General features: G+C 35.6%; 3 protein-coding genes across 4 annotated transcripts; all 3 read right to left on the bottom strand.

Moving 5' to 3' along the window:
- Nucleotides 1-481: 481 nt before the first annotated feature.
- Nucleotides 482-3,676, bottom strand: LOC107426292 (uncharacterized). Its single transcript, XM_016036421.4, has 3 exons — nucleotides 3,159-3,676; nucleotides 2,647-3,053; nucleotides 482-1,985 (listed from the first exon to the last, which is right to left on the bottom strand). Exons 1-3 carry the CDS (start codon nucleotides 3,222-3,224, stop codon nucleotides 770-772), a joined length of 1,689 nt encoding a protein of 562 aa, XP_015891907.1. The 5' UTR covers nucleotides 3,225-3,676; the 3' UTR covers nucleotides 482-769.
- A 9,226-nt stretch (nucleotides 3,677-12,902) lies between these two features.
- On the bottom strand, nucleotides 12,903-17,966 carry LOC107426356 (probable beta-D-xylosidase 2). 2 transcript variants are annotated; one of them, XM_016036506.4, is made up of 6 exons: nucleotides 17,338-17,966; nucleotides 15,975-16,253; nucleotides 15,166-15,335; nucleotides 14,601-15,049; nucleotides 14,096-14,509; nucleotides 12,903-13,992 (listed from the first exon to the last, which is right to left on the bottom strand). In XM_016036506.4, the coding sequence occupies exons 1-6, from the start codon at nucleotides 17,743-17,745 to the stop codon at nucleotides 13,391-13,393; spliced, it is 2,322 nt and encodes a 773-aa protein (XP_015891992.2). In that variant the 5' UTR covers nucleotides 17,746-17,966; the 3' UTR covers nucleotides 12,903-13,390. The 2 variants fall into 2 exon arrangements, with proteins under 2 accessions (XP_015891992.2, XP_060667454.1); XM_060811471.1 differs by having other exon boundaries at nucleotides 15,975-16,333; nucleotides 17,338-17,476.
- Nucleotides 17,967-21,124: 3,158 nt separating this feature from the next.
- LOC107426357 (uncharacterized) lies at nucleotides 21,125-22,336 on the bottom strand. The gene has a single exon (XM_016036507.4). The coding sequence runs from the start codon at nucleotides 22,035-22,037 to the stop codon at nucleotides 21,453-21,455; it is 585 nt and encodes a 194-aa protein (XP_015891993.1). The 5' UTR covers nucleotides 22,038-22,336; the 3' UTR covers nucleotides 21,125-21,452.
- Nucleotides 22,337-24,319: the final 1,983 nt, after the last annotated feature.

Here is a 24,319-nt window from a genome sequence, read left to right as displayed (position 1 = left end):
GTTCCCACCGGCTCAGTAAAGCCACGTTTGTGTAATCAGATGCACTCAAAGCCACAACGCCAAATAGGGTGCTCCAAAAATATATCATATTTTTTTACCATCAGTTAGTTAATTCTCCTCACGGCGAAAAGACAAAAGAAGGAACTACACCACCAACACAGATGGAGAGTGTATGAAGTAAAAAAATCAAAGTGGAAATAGCATAAAAATAAAATCTAGTGGAATGTCAGAATTGTCAGTTGCATGGATAAAGTAACCAGAGAAAAATTAAATGGTAAGCAGAATAGGACATGGGAAAGAAGCCAAAGAGCCATCTTCTTTCTTACTCTCCCCACGTACCATCACTCACTCTCTCTCTCTGCCACTCTGCTCCCTAAACAGTTACAGTGTACTCCTTATTTGAACACCAACCATTAGTATCACCCACTTCACCTCAACAGAAGAAATTAAAACAGAGATATACAAGAAATAAAAAAACACAAAAAAAAAAATCTGGTGGCAACAAAAAGTTATAAGCTAAAAAGCAAAAACCCAAAAGTAGAAAAATTCGGTACTTAAAAATTCTGTACATGTAGTAGATATTAAGCATATTTAGAAAATAAGGTGACAAAATTTCCCGGCAAGGATTTAAACATAATAATTTTCCTTTTTTTGTACAAAGATGGGATAATAATGACAGCTAATGGTGATTTTAACTTAATTTCTTGCCGGTAAAAATTAAAAAAAAGCTCCAAATTTTTTTTAATTGTGAAATTAATCACAATCTTTTCTAGCAGCTCAATGCCTCGTACTTGACCGGGAGTGGACGGTTAAACCCAGCCTGAGAAAGCAAATTCCCAACCACTGCAAGGTCCCGGCAAAACACTCCTTGGAAAACCGACGAATTTGAATTTCCAGAACACGGTGTCGTATTAGGAATATCAGAATTTGTTTCCGCCTCCATTTTGGGTTGTTCTTTTTCTTGGGCTTGAATTGTTGCCTGGGCCGCTTGCAACGCAGCGGAGGCTTTCTTCCTGTGTTTCTCTGCAGCCTCTTCATCCATGATCGTCGACATGACGCTTGAATATCCCTTCTGAAGCAATCTGTAGAGCAATAAAGAAGACATCTTTGCTCTGTCTCTGATCGAATCGAGATCGCGATCATCGGAAAGCTCGCACCTTTCGATGAAATTCGTGGCTTTATCAGGCTTATGACGCAAACAGAGCAAAAGATGAGCTCTCTCCAACTCCGACCTCGAACAGCCTCGTCGTAATCCAATCAAAGCGTAGTAATCCACATTCGAAGTTTCTCCTGAAGCAACTCTCTGTTTCAGCTGTTGGATTTTGGTTGTCAGAGCACAGAGCTTCCCCGGAATCTCTCTGTATGTGACGTTGTGTCGCTTCCATGCCGGGCCTGGAAGCTTCCGGTCCCGCAATATGGAGTTGTAGAGAAGTTTCAGGTGCTCTAAATCATGCAAACAATCCGGCAAGCATCTGATGGTTTCGAGAAGAGAAGCTCTAGTGTCGAGAGCTTGAATGCAGGTCGGGTCGAGCGCAAGTGTCCGATTACAATCGGCAATGGACTCCGCGATCCGGCCCGCGGATCGGTAAGCGGAGGCGCGGTGCATATAGCATTCTGCGAGGAAGCCCTGTGGGGCGCCACGCCGGCCGTCGACGATCTTGCTGAAATGGCGGATGGCTTCGGAGTATAGACAGGCGTCGAGGGCCGCGACGGCGGCTGTGCGGCGGCGAACGAGGAGCTTGATGTGACCGAGAAGTTGCGTTACGGTCTCGGATTCGGTAAGGGACCTAGGAGGAGTGGCTGGCGGGTTTGCGGTTGAGATTTCGCCGGAGATGGGAAAACTTGAGAGTGAAAAGCTGTCGTCGGACCAGCATATGCTTTCTCGCCGGAATGCGGCTGTGGCGAGACGTTTTCCGGTCTGGAGAAGAGCCATGGCATCCTCCAATAGGCCTAGATGGCAACAAGCTTGACCCAGAACCAAGTATCTGTAGCCATAGCATACAACAACAACACAGTGAGTTGGCAATAACAAACTGAGTTGACTCGGGGGGGATCCGAGTCCGTAATTTTAGTGAAAAACGACCTTTTATTTTTTAAAAAAATATACAAGAAAGTAGATATCAACCTTTAAAATTATGAGAAAAACAGGCCAAATATAGGAAAAAAAAATTGTCAAACACGAAAATTTCCACGGAGAAGTTTCATGCTAAATGACACAGGAAGACAAAGTTCGTGGGTTCACATTGCCTCAAGTATTTGAGTCTAAAAATCCTCCATATTTCACCAATAAAAAAAGAAAAAAAAATTGCTTCCAAAAAAAGTTTCTCCAAATCACAAGCCATTTCCAAAAACATAGAAAGACCATAAAATAATACAAAATTTCCATTGTACGAATTTAATCTAAAAGGCAAATTTAATTTAAAGGAGTAAAAAGTTCGAAAATTCCGTAATGGGTGGCAGTGCGTTTAACTCAACCGAAAGGCGATGAAATAAAACACGTCCTGTGATCTCGGTAATCAATATCATTAAATAAAGTCCTCATAAAAAGTTGAACCCAGAAAAACAATGAAAAAAAAAAAAAAAAACAAGAAATTGAAAACCAATATTTAGAAAATCAATGGAACAGAGTATCGAATTTTTTTTTACCTCCATTGCCCCTCTTTCTCGCAATTTTTACACAGTCCTGCCATCACTTTCTTTTTCAAATCCGAAACGGAGAAACATTTAAAAGAAGGATCAGGATCGGCTGAGTCAGAGGACGAGTTGCCGGAGGAGAGAAGCTTGACTCGCTCCCTCGATAGCTGCTGAGACGAAACGTCAGAGCCCGAGTCGTCGTTGGCCATTTTGAGGCTGGGAATGTAGTCTTGAAGCATATCCGCAACCTCCTTGAACCGCCGGAGATAAAGCAAAGACCTGGCTTTCAGTTCCAAAGCTTGTTCGAGGCGCGGCGAGAGGGCTAGAGCCGCGTCCAATAGGCCGAGAGCCAAAACGATGTCGTTCTGTTCGTGGGTCGCAATGAGTCCCCGAGCATCTTTAATATGCTTATCAACAATCTGTTTTCACATTTTTTCAAAAACACCAAATTATCAACCCTTCTGATATTGACCAAATCCACAAATGGAGATCAAGGACTGAAAGAGAAAAGATTTTTGTTTTACCTTTCTGTTGCTAAGCCACCAGTGCTTCTTTTCATTAGCAGATAGGCAAGGAGAAGTTACAGCCATTATTGTTGGGGTTTTTGTTGATAAAACGTCTTTGAAGTTGCAGAGGAATCAAGCATTTACCATCAAAGCATTGGCATTTTTTCCTCTGCTCAAAATAATAATAACAACAAAAAAGAAAAGAAAAAAGGAAGTAGAAGATATATAGGAGAAAAGAATAGGAGAGAGAGGGAAAACGGAGGGGGAAGAGAAAGAGAGAGAGAGAGAGAGAGAGAGAGAGAGAGAGAGGAGAGGAAAATGTAGGCTATTTAAAATCTGAAAAACAAATTCTAAGTGTAAATAAGGGGAAGGTGGTGGAGAGAACAAAGACCTAAAAAATAAAAAAAATAAATTGCCAGCTTTGACCTCTGAGAAAGCTTCGATCCTTCAATTTCATAGCTGGCACCACACCATTTCGTAGATTCTCTCTCTTCCTCTTTCTCTCTCTATTAAGCTATGGGTTTATGTGACCTATGGGACTATGACCAAGACCTTCTAAATTACCAAAAAATAGATAAATAATAATGATAAATAAATAAAAGGGTCATATGTCTCACTGGGTGCAGCCGGTGAGTGCATGATTATGACTGGATATATCCGGTAACACATCACGGGTCCTCGGGTTCAACTACCGGGGGAGATATATAGATAAGAGGTCAGCAAATTGCCCGAAAAGTAAAGTAAAAACCATCCCTGGTTATTTATTTCCGGTCCTATTTGGAATTACCATTCTGTCCCTCCGATCGTTTGGTTTTGAATAGATAAGCATCTTGTTGTTATTATTATTGTTATTTTATATATAATTTTTACTCACTCGTCTCATAATATCATTTGGAGCCTAAAAGGGCCCAAAAATATGATCACAATATTAACCTGAAAAAGGTTATCCAATCGAAAAAAAAAAAAAAAAAAAAACTGTGATTTCGTTAATTATGCTAGATTTGTCCCAATTAGTGGCTCAATTTACGGCAATTTCATTATTATTCTTGGGATCCATTCATGTCATTATGATTTTTATTTTTTCTTCTTTCTATATCTTTTTGCGATCTTGTGATTGTTGGTTTTGTTATCTCTACCAAATCATTAAAATTGGTTATTTTGTACTCAATGCTAGTGTCATAGAATATTTCGATGAATGATGGGAATACAAGGTAAGTATTGAATGATCTCAAATTTTTTTTTTTTGATCAAATTGTGGCTTGCTAATAAATTTCAATTTAATGGCTATTTATGTCATATGATCAGTGTTGAAAAGGAAATATTTTTAATTGGAGTTCATTTCCTTCTATGTTTTATAAATTAAAAATAAAAATAAAATAATAAAATATGATTACTCAAAATAAAATTCCTACAATAAATAATAATAAAAAATGATCAAGACTTAAATAATAAAACAAGTAAGGCAAAAATGATAACAAAAAAAAAATCATAATTTAAAAGCAAAAATGCACAATACCATTAAGACTTTAATATTTATAATTTATCAAAAAAGACTTTAATATTTATAAAAATATATGGAATATGTTATATAAGTTTTTATTTTTATATAAAGATCAATAATGTTAGAGTTACCAAAATTATTTATAAACTTATGTAATATATTTTTTATTTATTCATTTAATCTCCATTTATTATTTATCATTTGTATTTAGATTATATGAATATAAAAAAAATAATATATTAATATGTATTATTTGATAAATATTTTGATGCCATATATTTATTATTACATGTAAAGTTTGATAAAACTTATAAAATAAAAACTATTCTTTATTAATATTTACCATTTTTTAAAGTGATCAATTCTAATTTTAGATAATCATTTTTGATTGTTTCATTTTAAATTATAAACTATAAAAGAACATTAAGTTAATAACTAATAGAAATGTTTTCTACTTAATAATGTTAACATGACATAGACCACTAAGTTCAATTTTCTTGATATATCACAATTTGGTTGATTTAAATTGAGATCCTCCATTTCATTTTTATTTGGAAATACATTAAAATCGTAAGGAAAATATATGTCATGCCACTTTGGTATTTATTGTCAGTGGTTGTTTTTCAAATGGCTGATTTTTCCATATCTATGCCAATTTAATGTCTGAATTATTTGATTTTATTATTATCCTTCCTCACAAAATTAGGGAGCCACGTAGATAAGATAGTTGTGAACATTATGGTAAATGAAGATAAGGAATTCAAACAAAACTGGGTAATAATAACAGAAATTTCCTTATTAAACGGGGATATGTAGGAAGAATATAGCAAAACAGAGAATGATATAATGGTAAATAGAGAAAATGGTGGAGGAGGAATTAATAAAATGGGACGAAGTATATTAATATCATAGGGGAAGAAAGTGACTCTTCTCTCGTAAGCCACAGGAATCATGCTTTTCCTTTTGGGAGTTTGCTTTGCTTTTTATTTCACCCACATTGATTAATGAATGCACATGAATATGGATAGCTAGCCAGATGGGTTTGTCTTAAAGGTTCTCTAACTTTCCCTTTCCATAGTCCCCACTATGCCGGGGCCCCACAAGCCCCTCCTTCATTAAGGAACAGTTCCTACAATCTCGTGCCTACACAATTCTCCTGCCACGTCATCCTGTTACATAGTCTGTCTCCACGTGGCATATCTCCTAATCGGGTCCCTCTGGTCCAGATCAGCCAGAGGTTTTGACAGTGGCTTTATATTTGTTTTATTTTAGTGGGAGTTATTGTATTATATATGCATATATACTTTGATAATTCACCAAAATTCTATTATGATATCAATGATTTAATGAATGATCAACACTACGTATAAGTAGTTTTATAAAAGCCAAATGAATATTCTGATGAAGAAAATTATTGAGTATACTATGGATTAGTTACTAGGTTTTTTCTTTTATTTATTGAAATTTGTCAATAATGTTCAATTATATGAATATGGTTAGCATAAACAATTTGGAAAAAGTTAGGATAAGTAGTACCATTAGCATTTATTGTTATTATTATTATTTTGCTGACAACCATCTATTTATTATTTTTATAGGAGGATATATTGTATAGTTCATATTAAAACATAAGTGTTTGTGTTGCATATGTACTAGTAGGTTAATAATTGTATTTTTAAATTTTGGTACACCTCAATCTCAAATTCCATCCCATTTACAGCATATGCTATTGAATATGTCAATATGGATTGTTAAAGATATCATTGATTTTTTTTTCCCCCCTTGATATTATATATATAGATTAACAGTAAGGTTACGGGTTTGTGATATTGTTAATGATAAAAAATAAAAAATAAAAAATAAATTGATTAGATTTATTCAAGAGCTGTAAATTAAATAGGAGCAATTATTCCACAATGTGTGTGGTGCCACAGTCGAAGTAGAAGATATTGTCCATAATTACAAGACATGTCATGGGGTGGCATCATTTAAGCAAAAAAACTGATCATGTAGCTTTGCACCCTCTGGCAAATAATTGGGTGTGGAAAATTAAACTCTTCTATGTTAAATTAGAAAGCTGCTCTCAAAACAAACACCAAAATGTCCACATATATCCATATATACATATATATATAAAGTATATACATGAAAAATCAATATTGGCCAGTCGAGCATGATGAAATGCTTTTTAGGTTGTTTATAGGACGTACTAACAACGTGGATTGTTTCTGAAATTATTAATCAACTAAATTTGAAAAACAAACAAAGACAAAAAACGCTTCCGCAATCAAAATCCCCCATTTAAAGGCTGGCCTGCCAGCCCCAACTATTTGAAAAATAAAAATAAAAATTATTTAGATAGAAAGAATGAGGCCAAATGGTATTTTTCCTTTTAGTGAAAGAATATAAAGAGGTCCTACAAAGTGTAAGTTATGTTTTTGAGGATGGGTTGCTCTTCTTGTTTCCTCTCCATAGGTTTGGGACCATTAGACCAAATGGACAGAACCAGGGTCTACCAAGGGTTGGTTTCTTCCACCATATATATTGCTTCGATTCTGATACAGCTAATGAATCCAGGTTGTAAAAATTGTGACGCTTATTTCATGAAGACGGACCAATTTTATAGGTAGAAATCATCAATTCTTCAAGTTATTGGAATGCCCAAAAAGGGTCCACTAGTTTTTATGTGGTAGACCCTCGCAAAAACGACCTCCTTTTACTATTTTCATGTATTTCTTAGGTGTCTCCCCCACAATCAAACATAACTCATATTGATTCATTTTTTTCTATTTTATTTTTTCTTCCTCTCTCTCTAGATTCTTGGGAAGTTCTATTTTTCTAATGTAGGTGGGTTAAGAAGTCTATGCTTGTTCTTTTGTATGTAAATGGGCCATGAATTTATAAATGCATTCAGATTTTGAATAAAGAGAAATACCTAAATTATATATATATATATATATATTTATATAACATGTACTCCATTTATGTTCTTCTCAAAACACATGCTTGTGCCTGAGAAATTGCGAGTAAAAATGAAATTGACCATTTTTCACTATATACCAGTTTGATTCCCTGGCCGGGTCCGTCTACAAGGAAAATGAAACACAGTGTTGGTCAGAGTTTGATTGACTAATGTTTTTGGTTTGTTTTTGATTTTTCTCATTCTTTGGGATCTACCTCTCTCCCTTCATTGTCATTCCGTTTCATTATTGACAACTATTAATTTTGCATGGATGAGGTGGATGTGCCATATATTGATGGTACCCCCTTCTAACAACTAGTTCGGCACTTATATAATTCCAGTTGACTTCATAGAAACCCAACAGAAACCAAATGATCCTTTTCAGGCCCACTTTCCAATGGTGTAAGGTCACGGTAAATATCTTATTCTGTTTATACTAAGATAGACAACGTTTCATTTAATAGTTTTTCTTTTTGTAAATATTATTTTTTCGATGGGCAAATTCTACAACAATTATGATAATAGACCTTATCATATCATATATAATATTATATTATTATCAAATTGACTTCATAAGAAAGAAACTTTCTGAATGCATACATACTAAGCAAAGTCATAAAACATAGTAAGTGAATTAGAAGCAAGCTTTATTGTGTAAAAATACTAGGAGAGCGCTCAAACATTCCTACAAACCCAGCAGTAAAAAGCATGCAGAAATTTTTTGAGCAATTTAATCAGCGGGATATTATTATCATGCGTCTACAATTTGAAGTCATAAATTTTGATTATGTCATAAATTAGAATTGAAAATTAATAAAGATGAATTATAATCATTATTCATATATAGGATATCCAGCAAGCTGCCAGGATGGCAAATGCGTGGCTACAAGATGCAAGATCCTTATTTAGAGGGAAAATCGATCAACATCTAGGGATCTCTATCTGCCAATCTTAGTATGTAAAATTATAATATTGTATTAAATTAATTAATAAACCGCTTTTGATTAAAAATGAGTATGGTCGATGGGAAACGCTCCCACTCTGTAAGACATGTTTGTATCCAAGGAGGCACAATGTGACGTGAAATCCTAAAGATTCCCTTATCAAAAACGTCACTTATTAGATAAGCTTTCTTATAATAGTTTCGCACTTCGCACAAAACCAATACTATTTTTATTATATATTATCATAATATGCATAAGCTCTCGTTTTGACGGCATAACAATGCTCATTTTTAATTTTTTAAGCAAAAAAAATATAAAACAACGCTCATTTTTTCTATTAATATAATGTTAGGCGTCAGGTTTCACCAATCATGATTATTAATTCATCCAATGTGGATCTTTTTCTCTTTTCCTCTTTTCTCTTTTCTTATAAATATTGAAAATGCATGCTGTATAAAACTAAAAACCTCTGAAAAAGCTCGGAAAGCCTCAGAGGGACGCACGTGTCTTGTTGATGAGATTTCACGTGGGGAGAGTGAGCCATGTGCGAGGACGTGCAGCTTTTTGAACCAAGTGCTTTGTTTTGCTCGGCCTCATAAACCTTAAAAATGGCCAACAACGCCAACCTATTTGTGTTGGTCTTGATGGTGTTTTGCCTGAAAAAAGTTGCTAATAATGCTACCTAATCTTTTATATACGCTTAATTACGTAAATTTTCTGAAGCAATTACCAAGAGAATAAAAAATAAACAAGGAAACAAAATTAAAAGAACAAAAGCGAACACTTTTTCTGGCTTCACAATTCCAACGCATACGGCTAGATTAGAAATTTCATATTACGAGAAGTCTTATTTTGATTTATATAAAGCTTTGATAAAATAAACATTTGAAAGTTTCTAATGTGCTTCGAAATGCATTTTCGCCAAAGACTTGTTCAGTTTTAACATTTAAAGAATCACGAGGAGTCATGCCGGCTGGAAGGTCATATATAAGGAAAACTAAATCACAATTTTATGAAAGTTGTTTCTATTTTCATTATTTTAAAGGGAATTTAGTAGAATATTTCATGTGAGAGACCGTTAAAACTGTCTAGTCCCAGAACTGCATGATCTGTGAGATGGACAGATAATATTTAAGAAGTAAAATAAAAGCAAATACAAGAGGAGTTGTTAAATAAACATGTTGAACTATAATTAAAAGACATATGGTTAATCAATATAAATTAATTATCATAAAAAAATAATTAATTATGAGTTGATTCACAAAACAAGTTAACCAGTTGACTAAATAGATGTAGAAATTAAATGGTTTTGGACACTTGGGATCTGTTAGGAATATGAAAAAACCACTTTATCAAACACCAATAATTTCAAAATTTAAAAGGAGTCAAACATTACTGCATGCCCACCATTTCATCCACACTGAATTCAGAGAGAAGCATCAGATTTATTTCTTTCAGTCTAAATTAACAAACTGATTCCGCAATCCGCATGATATATATTCGTTGAGTAAATATTAAAATATAATAAAAAGATTGTTCCTACAACCAGGGAATACTACTTAATAAAAAGAACGTTGCTGTTACTTTGTCATATTCAAACTCGGATCGAGTCAACTCAGCTATGGCTGCCGGAAATCAGCCAGCTTACTTGTCTACCTACTCATACTGATTAATAAAATGTTAATCACAGATTCACAGTGTTTCTGAGACACTTTTAACTTTTATAGCATGCTGGATTACAGTGAAGATATCTGTGAGCCTAACAAATTGGCCGAGTCAACTCAGATTTTAGAGCCATTGACATTTCCATGCGTGCCTAATATGAGACGATTCACCGTCTTTGACCGCATGCAATGAATTTAGAAGATAGAAAAAGAAAAAAGTCAACTGGATTTTTGGTGCAAAATTGAAAGTTGTTTTGGTTAATTAAATGTTTTTCTCTCTACTATTTGTTTAGGTTGGGTTGGGTGGGAGGTGAATAGAATAGGAAATTGTGGGTGCAGGGTGATGGTGAGCGTAGAGGATCGGTTCCCAGATCATAGAATGGGAATCAGATTTAAAGCTGAAGCTGATCCAAAGGCAAACAGGAAAAGATAGAAAGGCTATTGCAATAATTGGGGGACTACATGTGCCTAAAGTCGGGTATGGAGCTAGGCCGAGTCATCAGCATCAGATGGCTCTCAGTTTTTCTTTGGAATTTTTTTTGGGCCCACCCCCACTTCGTCAGCCTTTCCATAAAGTTTCACTCTTTATACAATTACTGTAACCACAGTTGGGGGGAAAAAAAAAAAAAAAAAAACATATATAGATCATTTTGGAGTAATTTTCGTCTCAACTCCACAAACAACCTCATATTTGAGTTATTTGATCACTTAGATAATTAATTACCGTATGATCATCAAAGCATTATATACGTTAATTAACATATTTATATATGAAATTAGGAGTCTGTACGCTTGAGAAGTACGTAAATTATTCCCTGATCAGCAATCTCAGCTTGATCCCAAATATAGTCGTCTGCGACTGCAAGATTCCCTAGAAGAGAAGTCCATAAAAACAGTAATATAATGGATAGGTGGTGTAATATAATGGATAGGTGGTGGGTTTTCTTTTAGATTTTATGGCATTGGAAGATAAGAAACTGATCGAATTACAGGTCTTTTCTGAAATCATTCAGAGACTTGAATTTCGGGATTATCCACTTGCTGAGTTCTTGTTGGAGCATTAACTCCTTCTCTTTCAAAATTTTTCTCCGTAGCTATAATTTATTGGATTATCGTGGACGTGCACATGCCAATTTCCAGTGGCGATGCACATGGAACATGATTGGGTACTAGTGCAGGTGTATAGCTCGCCAAGGGGTCTCACCTAGGATATATTACACCTAGCCGTGGTACTTGTTTCTTTTCTATTCAGGTCATTGTTTCCATTTTCGGAAATTTGGACAATAGAAGAACCCTTGTACTTTGAGACCTTTAAATAATTTCTAACCGCATGCTTTAACTGGTTATACTTTTCACCTCATTGCCGATGAAGAAATTTCAGTTTCGGTATACATCAGACGTCTAAACCAATTTTATTTGAAAAAAAAAAGAATTATAAATATAATTTTGTATGATTGTATTTTGCTTTCTCGTGATTGTCTAGTGAAATGTCTCGTATAATTGACTAGTCCTGCAGTGGGAGTTTGGAATTCAGCTTTTTCCTACAATCTTTCCCATACGGAGTTGTGTTTGGAAAGCGAGAAAAGGGATGAAAGAATAGTGAGGTTGATGGGTTTATGGCAATGGCGAGGAAGAGAAAAATGTGAAGGGGTTATCTTCTGGCATCCTTATCCACTGGCTGGTAGGCTGGTTTCAACAGGGTCTGGTCCCTGTTAGTAAGATTGATGGTCCAACTGAGCCTGAGATGACCAAAAATCCTGTTTATGGGGCTTTATCCAATACCATACTAATTGTTGGCACTATTCACAAAGTAACTAATAATGGTCCCTAACCTAAGCCGTATAGAATTTTTTCACATGGACCACTACTATGTCCTTTTTCATGGGCTTTGTCCGATGCCATGGCCATGCCCCTTCTTGGAACAAAGTGTCAAACACAAGGAAAAAGAAAAATTATGAGCACATAGTTACAAATAGTTGATCACAAAGAAATATATATATATATGCTATACCGATCATGTAATTTTGTGGGATAACATGAAGTCAGAACTTTTGATCATATGTGATTCGGTAACAAATGCACAATATTCACATTTTAACAAACTATGAATATTTACATGGTAGAATTTTCATATATATATGTATGTATGTATAAATCTAATAACCAATTGTTATCTTTAGAAAGTCAAGTAAACTTTCTACTCTTAATTTGCTTCAATTTTCTCCAGAAGTTTACTAAATCTATTTTTTGCACATGTTTTTTAAATATATTAAAAAAACGGATATAAGATAAAAAATAATAATAATAATTAAGTTTTTAGAAGGAAAATAGATACTTTTTCATATGAAGTGTTTTGTTTGAATAAACTACGTGCATATTTATACATATTTTTCTGAAAAAGGAAATTTTCTTTATATAATGTTCTGGTCTCCAGTGGATCGATGGCCTGGCCCATTTTCAAGGCTCTGCATATACATACATGCTTTTAGGCATAGCTGGCCTTCGATTTGATAATCGTTTAGGCCATGTTATATTAGGGCTCGTCATTTATAGTCATATTAATCAGCAGTTTCATCCTCTTTCTTTCTCTCTCTTCATATTTTTTTTAATTTTATTTATTTATTTATTTATTTATTTATTTTTTTATCTCAATCAGTCGTTATGTTAGAAAATGAATAAATGCAAAGGTCATTCTAAAACCAAGCTCTTCTAGACTTCATTAATAAGGAGCGCCAGATTACAAAATACTAAAACAAATTGCTTCAATCAGTTGTACTAATACAAATTACTTCAATCAATTTGTTATCTCAATCTCAAATTGAATTATAGACAAACCAATGATGATAATAATGATGAAAAAAAAACCTGAAAATGGGAAAAGATCTTAGTATCCTTTCCTCTTCTTTAAATCAACAACCTGTTATATCTGCCTTCGCAGCAATTTATGAGCTCGCAATCTTCACTGTTTTATTTAACTTCTTCAACGTATTCTGTATTTTTTTTCTTTTTTTTTCTCCCCTTTCCCTTATTTAATCTTACTAATATGTCCGATGTTGCTGTTTTAACGTATCTATCTTATGGTTTATTTGGAGGAGTATGCACGTGTACTGGAAGAGACCAGGACACAGATGCCATTGCGGCTGTGGCACGAGGGCATACTCAACCTTTCACCAAAAAAATCACGACTTGATCACCCCCAAAGTTGTCGCTTGGAGGGACACAGAATGCTTTGCATTGCCAATATGAAGATTGTGTTCACCGATCGGAATTCTTCGAATTCCGGACCTGTCCACTACGCTCAGATACTTGCACACATGAATGTTAATTCGGACTCTCTGGCTTGCCCTTGCTGCCACGTGGACCTTCTCAAAGGCCACCAACTGTTTGTGGGGGGCCCAATGCCCAGCTGGTGGGTTGGAGAAAACAAGCAGAGTGTGGGACCCATCTCTAGACCCTGCATTATTCACATCCACGTGGACAGCCAAGGAAAGCCTGTTGCAGTTTGCGTGGGTCACCCTGATTGCCTTGCCCCAAACGGTTGCGTTTGGTGACTTGTGGTGACCCTGCAGTGGTACTGAGACCAGAGTGGGTGCACTTGCTATGGAGTGTTCAAATTTCGTGTAGGTCAGTCCATGACCAAATGGATATACAACCGGGCCCTTATAGAATCGGTATGTTCTTCCTGGATACCCATTTGATGGGTTGGATCTCATATCCATGGCTGTCATTGCCAAATTTGAAACATATTCTTGCGGGTACCATGTTACAGGCAGCTTTCCGCCTGAGACAACCACAGAGAAACATATTCCAAATTAGTTTTGTTTGTACTAGCCTTGGCCCGGAAAAGGTTAACTTACGAGGGGTTGGTTTGATTAAATGCAAACCTGGATTGCTTATTCCAAACACAATATCGGCGATAGCTGCTCCTCCAGCTTGTCCCGGATACCCGGCCCACAAGATGCCAGCAACGCGTGGGTCATTGTTGGCGAAAGACACGTCAATGGGGCCACCAGACATCAAAACCAAGACGGTTGGGCCTTTGGAGGCCGCAGCTACCTTGGAGACAAGCTCTTGCTGGCGTCCAGGAAGAAGAAGCCCACCTCTGTCGATGGTTTCAGCTTCAATGGACTGGTCAAGGCCCATGAATAAGACGGTCGCATCGGCTCTGCTGGCTGCGTCAATGGCTGCGCCGAATAATTGGTCACCGGTGCATGCAACGTCGGCACAACCCGGCTGGTGAATTGTGCTTGCATATCTTGCTATTCCTTGCAGGGGAGTTGTATATCCACAGGCAATACCTATTACCATTGCACACCAAACAGAGTAAGCAAAACCCACCCAGTTTTTATATGAGAGACAAATAAATAGTTCTTAAACGCATGTGCTTACCGGCATAATTCCCAATCATAGTGACGGTAACGTTGGAATTAGGCCCAATGACGGCGACACTACGGTATCGGCGAGTGGATAAAGGCAGTGAAGGGCCGTGATTCTTGAGAAGCACAATCCCCTGTTTGGCAGCTTCAAAAGCGAGCTCCTGGTGAGCGGGGGTGCAAACGTCTCTTGGACCTAAGTTTCCATAAGGCTGCGAGGAGGGCTCTCCATCGAACATTCCAAGCCTCATTTGGACGGTGAGTGTATTAAGCAATGCGGAGTTAACATCAGACTCGCTTAATAACCCTCTCTTCACTGCTTCCTCTGAATGGATCGCCAGGAATGGTCCGCAGTCCAAATCCAAACCAGCTTTAATGGCATCCGCAGCAGCTTCTTCTGGTGTCGATGTATAGTGTTGGCTATCGTAGAAAACCCCCACCGAGTCACAATCCGAGACAATGTACCTGTGAGAACCAACCAATGAGAACCAAATGTTAAGATGACAATGGGTGACGTGTCAAAGTAAATGAACCAATACCAATTGCAAGCATGGTAGTGGGCCATACAAGTAGCGGCTTACCCGTCAAGACGCCATTGACCGCGTACAGTTTTCTTGAGGAGATTAGGGTCGGCACAGGTGGGGACCCCGTTGACTTGATTGTAGGAGCACATAACGCTCGCAACCTTTCCTTCCTTGACGCACATTCTGAATGGCACATCGAACGTGTCCTCAATGTCTTGTTTGCTAACCTGGACATGCAATAAAAGTTAAAAATAAGAAGTGTGACCCTCTCATGTGAGACTATTAAAGGAGCACGTGCCACCACTTCCATTTGGTAGCTGTAAACTGCATTGCCACTTGCAGCCATTGTATTTATATTTCGTGTTTTTTTATTTTTTATATATATAATAATTAATGCTTTATTATTATTATTATTTTCTTTGGATTAGGTGGGGGCAAGAAAACCACTGCATGGTCCACAGCCATGGCCGTAGAATGATAATATAATAATTTTAAGCGACAAAATCAAAGGCAATATTAAAAAGTTAATGGCCACACGCAATTGTGAGTCAGAGATTTCTTAAAACATTCATATTCGGGTACATCCAATTTGGTTAAAAGTATTATTATTATTTTAATGAAATTTCGTGTATGTGAAGTAAGTAATAATTCTAAACAACGAAAATTAAAATTTAGATTTTGCTAAAGAAATGTATTGTTTTAAAATTTCCACGCATAGGCATTATATAGTCAAGAGTGTATCATAAATCACAACAACTAGCTGACTAATTTGTCAAACAGATCAGTGGTGGTTGATAAACAATCAAGTTCAGGTTTGGTGTCTTATACTGCATTATATAAACAGATTACCAGAAAAACGACCTGACCTTGGCGTTAAAATGGAACCTATCGACTCCGTTCCAGTTGTCTAGATCGTAAGCCGTGAAGTGTTTACAACAAGCCGCCACCTTCAACCGGTTACCGTCATTTCCCTGCAGTCCTCTCACATAGCTGGCGGCATATTTACCCACCACCACCGGATCTTCACCTGGAGTTTCCTGTCCCCTGCCCCACCTTGGGTCCCTGAAAATGTTGACATTTGGGCTCCAGTAGGTGAGCCCAGCCACACCCCCATTGTACATAGCCCTTGCCTCGTCTGACACAACCTGCATGCGCATAAATCAGTCTACCTTACAATTCCAACCGTGAGCCTGCTAAAATGCGCAAGTTGCCTTCAGTTTTGTCACTGGGAATCATTACCATGCAAGTTGAGACCTCAGCCAATCAGAGACGAGATTAAAATATAAACAAAAGTCATAAAGTTATGTACTTCCTCTTATCTATATCACCGCTTTTTTTATTATAATAGCTGGCTTTTTAGTTTTCACACTTTAAACTATTTAAACAATTCTAAGTTTCTTATCTCTAAAATAAATTTATCCGCGAATATTTGTCCTAAATACGATAAAAGAAGGATCTCCTGAAGGCCATTATCTTAAACATGTATGTTTTTTCCACACAAAATCTTGACTAAATAGAACAAATTTTAATCAAACAATTAATACTTCTTCTTTTTTTTTTTTTTTCATTAAAAAAGATTAATACTTCGTTTTTCTTTTCTGGAGCAACAAAATAAATAAGTACTTCATTTTCTTTATAAGTTCAGGACAACTCCAAAGAATGGGTCCCAATTGGTTTATCCAGATTCCTTTTCAAAAGAACACAAGATCAGACGACGATCTTTCAGCCAAAAAAAGAAACAAAAGATTAGAGGGCAATCTCTAATCTAGATTTCCCGAAAGTGTGAATCTAGTATTTTAATAATCTAGATTTTCCAAAGTGTGCAACTAGTATTTCTATGAAAAATTTTGAAAGAGAAACGGAAGAGAGTAAAGCAAGGTATAAACATATATATGCTGGGGTGTCATTTTGTTTTGTAACAATTTGTCTGCTCGAGATTCGTCCTTCACTATTTGTAATTCCAACCAGACATATCACCACCTAAACTGACACACCATATCCTGACCATAACTCATGGTCACGGAGCATAGTGCATATAAACTGGCCTATATATATATATATATATATATTTAAATGTTCTTAAAACAAAATGATTTTTTTTTTTTTTCGAATGAAAATGTTTAATTCACGCAACAATATCGCAGAAACATCGGAAGTTGCTCTGCTTTCATCCCCAGCGTAAACTTTACTTTTATAATAAACTAATGAAAACTGAAAAATGAATCTCACCCGTCCAATTGCTTCCCAGAGTGACGCATTGAAAGAAGCAGCGGTGGTGATGACTTGAGGGAAGCTAGTGGCCCCAGGGAATTCCCCACCAAATTTGGTTCCGGGTCCCACATTGGAGACCCCATGAAGTGCCTCCGACCACCATTCATAGCCTTTGATCCCCAATCGTGGAACAGCTGCAGCATTATCACCCAGCAGCTTAACCTTCTCTTGCAGTGTCAGCTTTCCAAGAAGGTCATTCACCCTATCAGGAATAGCCAACGACACTTTACAAAAAGGCAAATTCTTTGTCGTTGCATCTTTGGGGTCACAAGCAAATGGCTCTCTGCCTGCGCTGGAAAAACCCAAAAGGAAAAGAAGAAAGAAAGGAGTGAGAAATGAGAGAATGGTGGTGGAACTGGAAGCCATACTTGGCAGAGAGAGAGAGAGTAGTACTAAAAGGTATGGTTTTGGGTGGGGATGGGATCACAGGGAGGTGAAAGTAGAGGTATAAATAGGTGAAGTTTATGTGCCGCAAAGACACTGATGATGTAGGAGAAGTCCTTTGGTGAGTGGATGCCCATCATGTTTCTTTTAACTGTTTAAAGAAGGAAAATAGAAAAGCAAGAGATTTTTTGGTGGGTAAGTCTTAACAAATTTTCATTATTGAACTTACCTGCCAGGCCAATTAGAAAAATTATTCACCAAAAAAAGGTTGTACAGATTTTGTATATATATTCTATATGAAGATTAAAGAGTATAAGAGATTTATAGGGAAAAAAATTTCATTTGGGATGACATGTGGCATGCCTTGATTGGTTGAAAAGAAACGTATAAAGAAGTTGATGAGCATAATAATGAATAATCTGGTAAGGGTTGTGTTAGATGATCTGATTGACTAAACATGCCCATACCGTATATGTCTTAATGGGTGTGACGAAATTTCTACAAGTTGGGTTACCTGAAATTTAATTGTTTGTCTGGCAAGCATATTAGACAATGTAGGACTATAAGAATTAATAATAATAATAATAATAAATGGTCATGATTCCTAAATGTAGTCAAATCACCAGTCTCTGGCTCTACGGCTGGTGGTGGGCAATGAGCTGGTGGTATACCCAAAATCATTAATAATATGTAGCTTTAAAGCACAAAAGCATACTCATGTATTTGATTTTTTTTTTTTTTTTATTATGTTGCATGACTTCAATATTTATAGTTTCTTTGATAAATACGATTGAATTTTTTTTAACAACATCACATGGGAAGGAAATTACCCTCCTAATAATGGCTTTCATTTTTAGAAGAAAATTTTAACATTTTCATACATGAAATTATAATTAAAGCTTTTAAAAATCAGAAAAGAAAAAAGAAAGTCCATCCTCTCAGGGTAGATTTGCATAAGAGATACAGTATTTGGGCTTGGCTTGACTTGGAAGGAAGGTTGGCATATCCGGTCCATCCAAATTTCAAAACCCAGAGGATATTGCTGGACGGTGAACGATATATGATTGCATTCTCTTTTGTATCTCAAAGCAATATATAAAAACATTCCAAGCAAAAAAAAAAAAAAAAAAAAAAAAAAGCAATATATAAAAACATTGCTTTCTAAATCGAATACAATAAAGTGTATATACAACTGGCCAGCTTAATTGTTTTATGAAGAAAAATATTAAATATATGATATAAGATGGATGGGAATCTCTTCTTCGGCAATATATCAGGCTAGTTTACAGAAACTAAGGACCTCAGTTTAGATGAAATCTTACAACTGCTTTCTAGGACTCGGTGCCTCTAAATCAATGAACTTACAGGTGTTAATAGATGAATAGGGCTTTTTTTTTTTTTAATTGTTACATATTATTATTATTATTACTATTTTGTTTTAGTATATTTAATTTCTATTTATTTTTAATTTTCTGTTTTAAATTATTTTTTATAACAAATAATATATATAATATAATTTAAAATTTTATATGTAAACATGCCTAATGGTATATAATAACATCAAAATTTAAATATCATTATTTATGATATTATATATACATATATTATTTATATTATATATAAAATAAAAGAGTTAATAAAAACTTTTTTCATATCTCATAATTAAATTTGAATATAATTAATTATTGTAGATAATTTTAAAAATTATTTATTATATATCCCGTGTATAGCATCATACGAGAACGAGAATTAATGTTAGTAATAAATATATGATATAAGATGGACGGGAATCTCTTCCTCGGCAATATATCAGGCAAGTTTACAATAACTAAGGTCCTCAATTTGGATGAAATCTTTCAACTGATTTCTAGGACTCGGTGCCTCTAAATGAATGAACTTACAAGTTTGTCCCATTACTTTATTGTGTCTAGCCAAAAAAATAAAAAAATGTTTTACACCATTCAAATTTTATTCACAGTTCCTTTTATTGTGTCTAGCGAAAAAAAAGAAAAAACTGTTTTACATCATCCAATTTTTTTTGACAGTTCCTTTCAGTTTCTTAATTTAAGTAACACCTTGAGATTTATTATTATAATTTTAAATAAAAAAGGAAAAAAATACTATTGAATTGGTATTATATGGGTATTTGGAGTATTGATATTATACTGTCATACTGTGTACGTGCGCTAATAGTTGCGTTATGGGGGAAGAGAGAAAAATAGAAGGCAGCCACTTGAGTAATGAGCAGTTTGTGTCGGTTAAAAGCTTCCCCAAGGGTTCTTGGGAAAGTGCACATAATATGTGACGGCACAATTTTTTTTTGGTTTTTCTAACGCAATTTTTCTTTTATTTTCTTCCGTCTTATCCTTTACTTTTTTCCCTTTTTTATTTTTTAAAATTTTTTTATTTATGCTTATATATATATATGTATGTGCATTATTTTCATCAATATAGAAAATGAAAATGCCTCTCATAAGTTGCAACAACTGTATCATTTACTTCTACTTCAAAAAAGCTGAAACCCAATCCTAGTATAAGTTTCATGTCTTTTTTTCTTTTTTTAAGACATATCGGTCCTACTTGACCATTGTACAAAGAAACTGACCATTTCTTTTAGTTGTTATTTTCCAGTTGAATTGTCCTTTTTCTTTTAAAATAAAAGTTGAAAGTGTAAGCACAGAACTTGCAGAAAAGTTTCAAGTGCTTTGGTATCGTATCAATAATGTCGATTTGGAGTGCGTATCTTACCCATCTTTCCCTTTAAGAAGCCTTACTTGAAAAGTTTAGCATTGGAGCAAATTGCTTCATGGCCTTTGGTACCTTAAATCTTACATCACCTCCATTATTTCTTTATAACAACATGAAAACGCCAGGACACAATACATATACAACATGCTCATTCACAAACAAACTTACAATTTAGCTCAAACGGCCTTACTTCCCTTTCTTTACATATATGTTAGATTGCTTGTATTTTTCAGATCTGATATGGCAGATCAAACAAAACCCAACCCAAAGAAACAGAGCACAAATCCCTGCTCTTCCAAAATCATATTGCTTACAATTATTGAAATGGGTTTCATGGAGTTTGAGCTATATCTGCATTTGGTGATGCTTTATTATTCATCATTTTATGGGTTGAAAAAAATTAAGATTCCCTTCAAGTTGTTATTGAAATTTAGAGGCCAAAACAGAGAACGTGGGACAGAAAGAAAATAGCAATGCGAGTTGATGACCAATACCAACATAAAAATGATCATGATAATTGCTAATTAAGCTTGAGATGAGCATGATTTTTTACCTAATTCTGTCATCAAAGGCGTGGACCCTTTTTTGAGAAATTTCTGAAATAAATTTGGACCAAGAAGATTAATAATCGATAGATTTACAGGGATGAAAAGAAGAAGAATAATAAAGGAGACGAATTAGTTGGCCATGGAGGGGCATTAATTTCTTGATCTTAATTATGGCGGATTCGTTGCGTGACACTATGGAATATTTACTTCCCAACAAACTAGTTTTCACCTTATCCATATGGAAAAGTACCCAAAAAAAAAAAAAAAAAAAATCTATCTATTACACGTTCATATGAGTCCACCTCGAAATTGGGTATTCAAACGCTTGAGAATGTACTTTTTATCCATATTTCATCAGACTAGTTACTTCTATTTTCACATATTTTTACTTGCTTAAAACAACCAATGGGACACCTTCTTCTCAACCTTCATTTCTTTTTCATTGATAGTATCCAAGCTAGGCTTCCAACCTTTACCTGAACACTGTCTAATCAAAAACTCCGGTCTCCCTCCCATACTTTCCGGCAGAAACTCCGACACGTTCCTTATCACCTCGGACTTCTGTACGTTTTCTTTCTTCGGCAACACGAAGCTCTGTCCATCGACCACCGTAGATGGAGGGCATATCCTTGCGAAGAAAGGCAAAAACTTTGAGGATGACACAAGAGACCGAGACCGTAAAATGGAATTTGCGATCAGAATAACACCGCGAATTTCCTCCGATGACAATGATTTCGGCTTCCCTCTCTTGGTCGGAAGCATAAGGTATATCTTCTTCATCTCGAGGTTCTTGTCGGCCGGCAATGGATTTGGTCTTTTTCCTGTTACGGCCGACTGGAATTCCACCACCACTTGTTGTGGGTGTTCCAACATCAGCTCTGCGACTGTTAGAGGGTTGTCAAACTCATGCACCGAGCCGTCCGATAGGATTACTTTTGCTGTGGGTTGGGGTTGACGGTTGGAGATTGAATTGCCCATTAAACCTCTTAAGAGAAATTGCACTGGGAATTTGGGATTTGGATGGTAGCTAGCGTCAGCGTATAAAAGCTTTGGTTGTTATGGCGCTTTTACGATTAAAACAAAGAATTTATGTAGGAATGTTGAAGATTTTTTTTTTTTTTTTTGGTGAATACGAAGATGGAGTTTGTTAAACAGCTCCATCTCATGACGTATATAAAAAATGGCGGAGTTTTGGGTTAATAAATCAAACTAACACGATATTACTTAAAAAAAAAAAAAAAAATTGAACTAATACGATGGATATGGTGTCGTTGGCTTTGAGGTGGGATTACTCCTATATTTTGACTAAGCTGTTTAGCTACAATAATCTGAATCGAATTTTATGATCCAACGGCCATAAACGTTTTAAAGCAGTAACCCTCAGCCAAGGATTTATACCTAATCGCAAAACAGGTCATAGAACTGTTCAACTATAACTCTGTCTACGAAATTTCTTTAATTGTTATTGCAAGTGGTGTGTAAATAATCAAAGAGTTGAATTGGACATAATCCCTGTTTCCCGTGGAAATTTTTGGTATCACACGGATTTTTTTTTTTTAATACAAGAACGCATGTATATTAGTATTAATATAGCACTCACATGGAGATTTTTTTATGTTAGAACCTAACAATGGAACATTTTTATATAAGAATTTCGTTTACAAACTTTTTTATTTTATTTAACGACAAATAGTTTATTGATAAACCGAGTTTATTATATATATATATATATATATCTAAATAAAAAGATAGGACGAATGTAAAATAAATAAAATATTTTCTTTGAAATGTGAAATACAATTAAAAAAAAAAAAACTAGTGCATGCATTGTAATTTATAATTAATAAGGACTGTGAAATGCTAATGGCACATGAAAGGGAATAAATTTAGAGAATATAAAATTTCCGTGTCAATGTTAGTATAATTACTTGAGTTGGGATACAAAAGGTTAAAGGAAAGTGGTTGTTAGTAAAATATTCCCAAATCAATACAATTTTATTAGAATATAGTAAACAATATATATATATATATATATATACATATAGCATAAGTGGATGAGTGTGGAAGTAAAATACAATGATGGGCACAGTTGAACTCTACTAACTAAATCGTTGCTTGTTTATTTCGCCGGTAACAAGTAACAACAAACAAGTCGTTGGTTTGTGCATAGCGTAATTCACAAAAAGAGTCGGTGCCAACAGCCAACCAACGGAATTGGGGTTGGGCTTCAATTAAGACGTGGTGATTAAACTTGGAAAATGCCACCATTCACAAATTCAGTCCATTATTATACTAGTCCATTCGTTGGAAAAATAGTTGGTATTCTATACATACAACAAGTGATCAGTGGCCACTTTTACTTCAAATAAAGGTTCAAAAGACAAAAGATGGTGTAATTTAAGTATGAGCTAGTTATGATCAAAATAACACAATCATTATTGATTCTATCCTGGATTATTGTTGGACTTGGATCAGAGATAATAATAAATCTCGTAAAATTTAATGAAAAATGGAAATGGGTCATCTTATATATAGTGTTAGAATAGTATGCACAAGGAATAAAAAAAATTAATTGAGGGTAGCCTGAGAATTTTCATCAACAATTGAACAAGTTCTACAGCATCCTCTTCTCTTTCCCTTTTTTAACTTTCGGAAATAGGCTCCAAAACAGGATTCCAACCTCTAATATAGCCCTTCAATTGGGGACCCAGATGATGATATTCGGTAACCTTCTCTGCCAAAACCTTAACCAAACCCTCATCGTCCTTCCTTTCCTCCGCCATAGCCGGTGAAACCTTTGACCCACTCCGCTTTGTTTTTGACTTGTTCCTGGTAGCCAACTCTATAAGCTTCATGTCGGACTCCGACACCTTACGGTTGACCCTAGTCAAAGGTACCAGCAGGTACGCTTTTCTCGCCACAATTTCGTCCTCTGCTTTCATGGCTATAAACCGACCGGCCCGGCGGATCTCTTCCGCCCGAGAAATGACGTGGCCGGGTTCCTCTTCGAGCAAGAGCTCCGCTGCTTTTAGTGGGAGTTTGACTTGTCGGACGAAGTTGCCTTTGGCGTCGAAGAGCTTTGCGGTTTGGTTGCTTGAAAAATTTTGAAAGCAAGAAGAATAAGAAATCCCCATGAGCTTGTGAATGGGTATGTGATCAAATTTAGAGATCAGAAGAGTAGAGAGTGTGTGTTACAGATATTTTTTTTGGGGCAGTTTTTGGTGGGTTGGTTTATTTCTGTCTCGGACTTGGAGTGAATC

This window comes from Ziziphus jujuba, chromosome 9, assembly GCF_031755915.1.
Source record: "Ziziphus jujuba cultivar Dongzao chromosome 9, ASM3175591v1".
Taxonomy (NCBI): Eukaryota; Viridiplantae; Streptophyta; class Magnoliopsida; order Rosales; family Rhamnaceae; genus Ziziphus; species Ziziphus jujuba.
The sequence above is the reverse complement of the archived record's forward strand: the minus strand, read 5'-3'. Positions and strand labels throughout refer to the sequence as shown.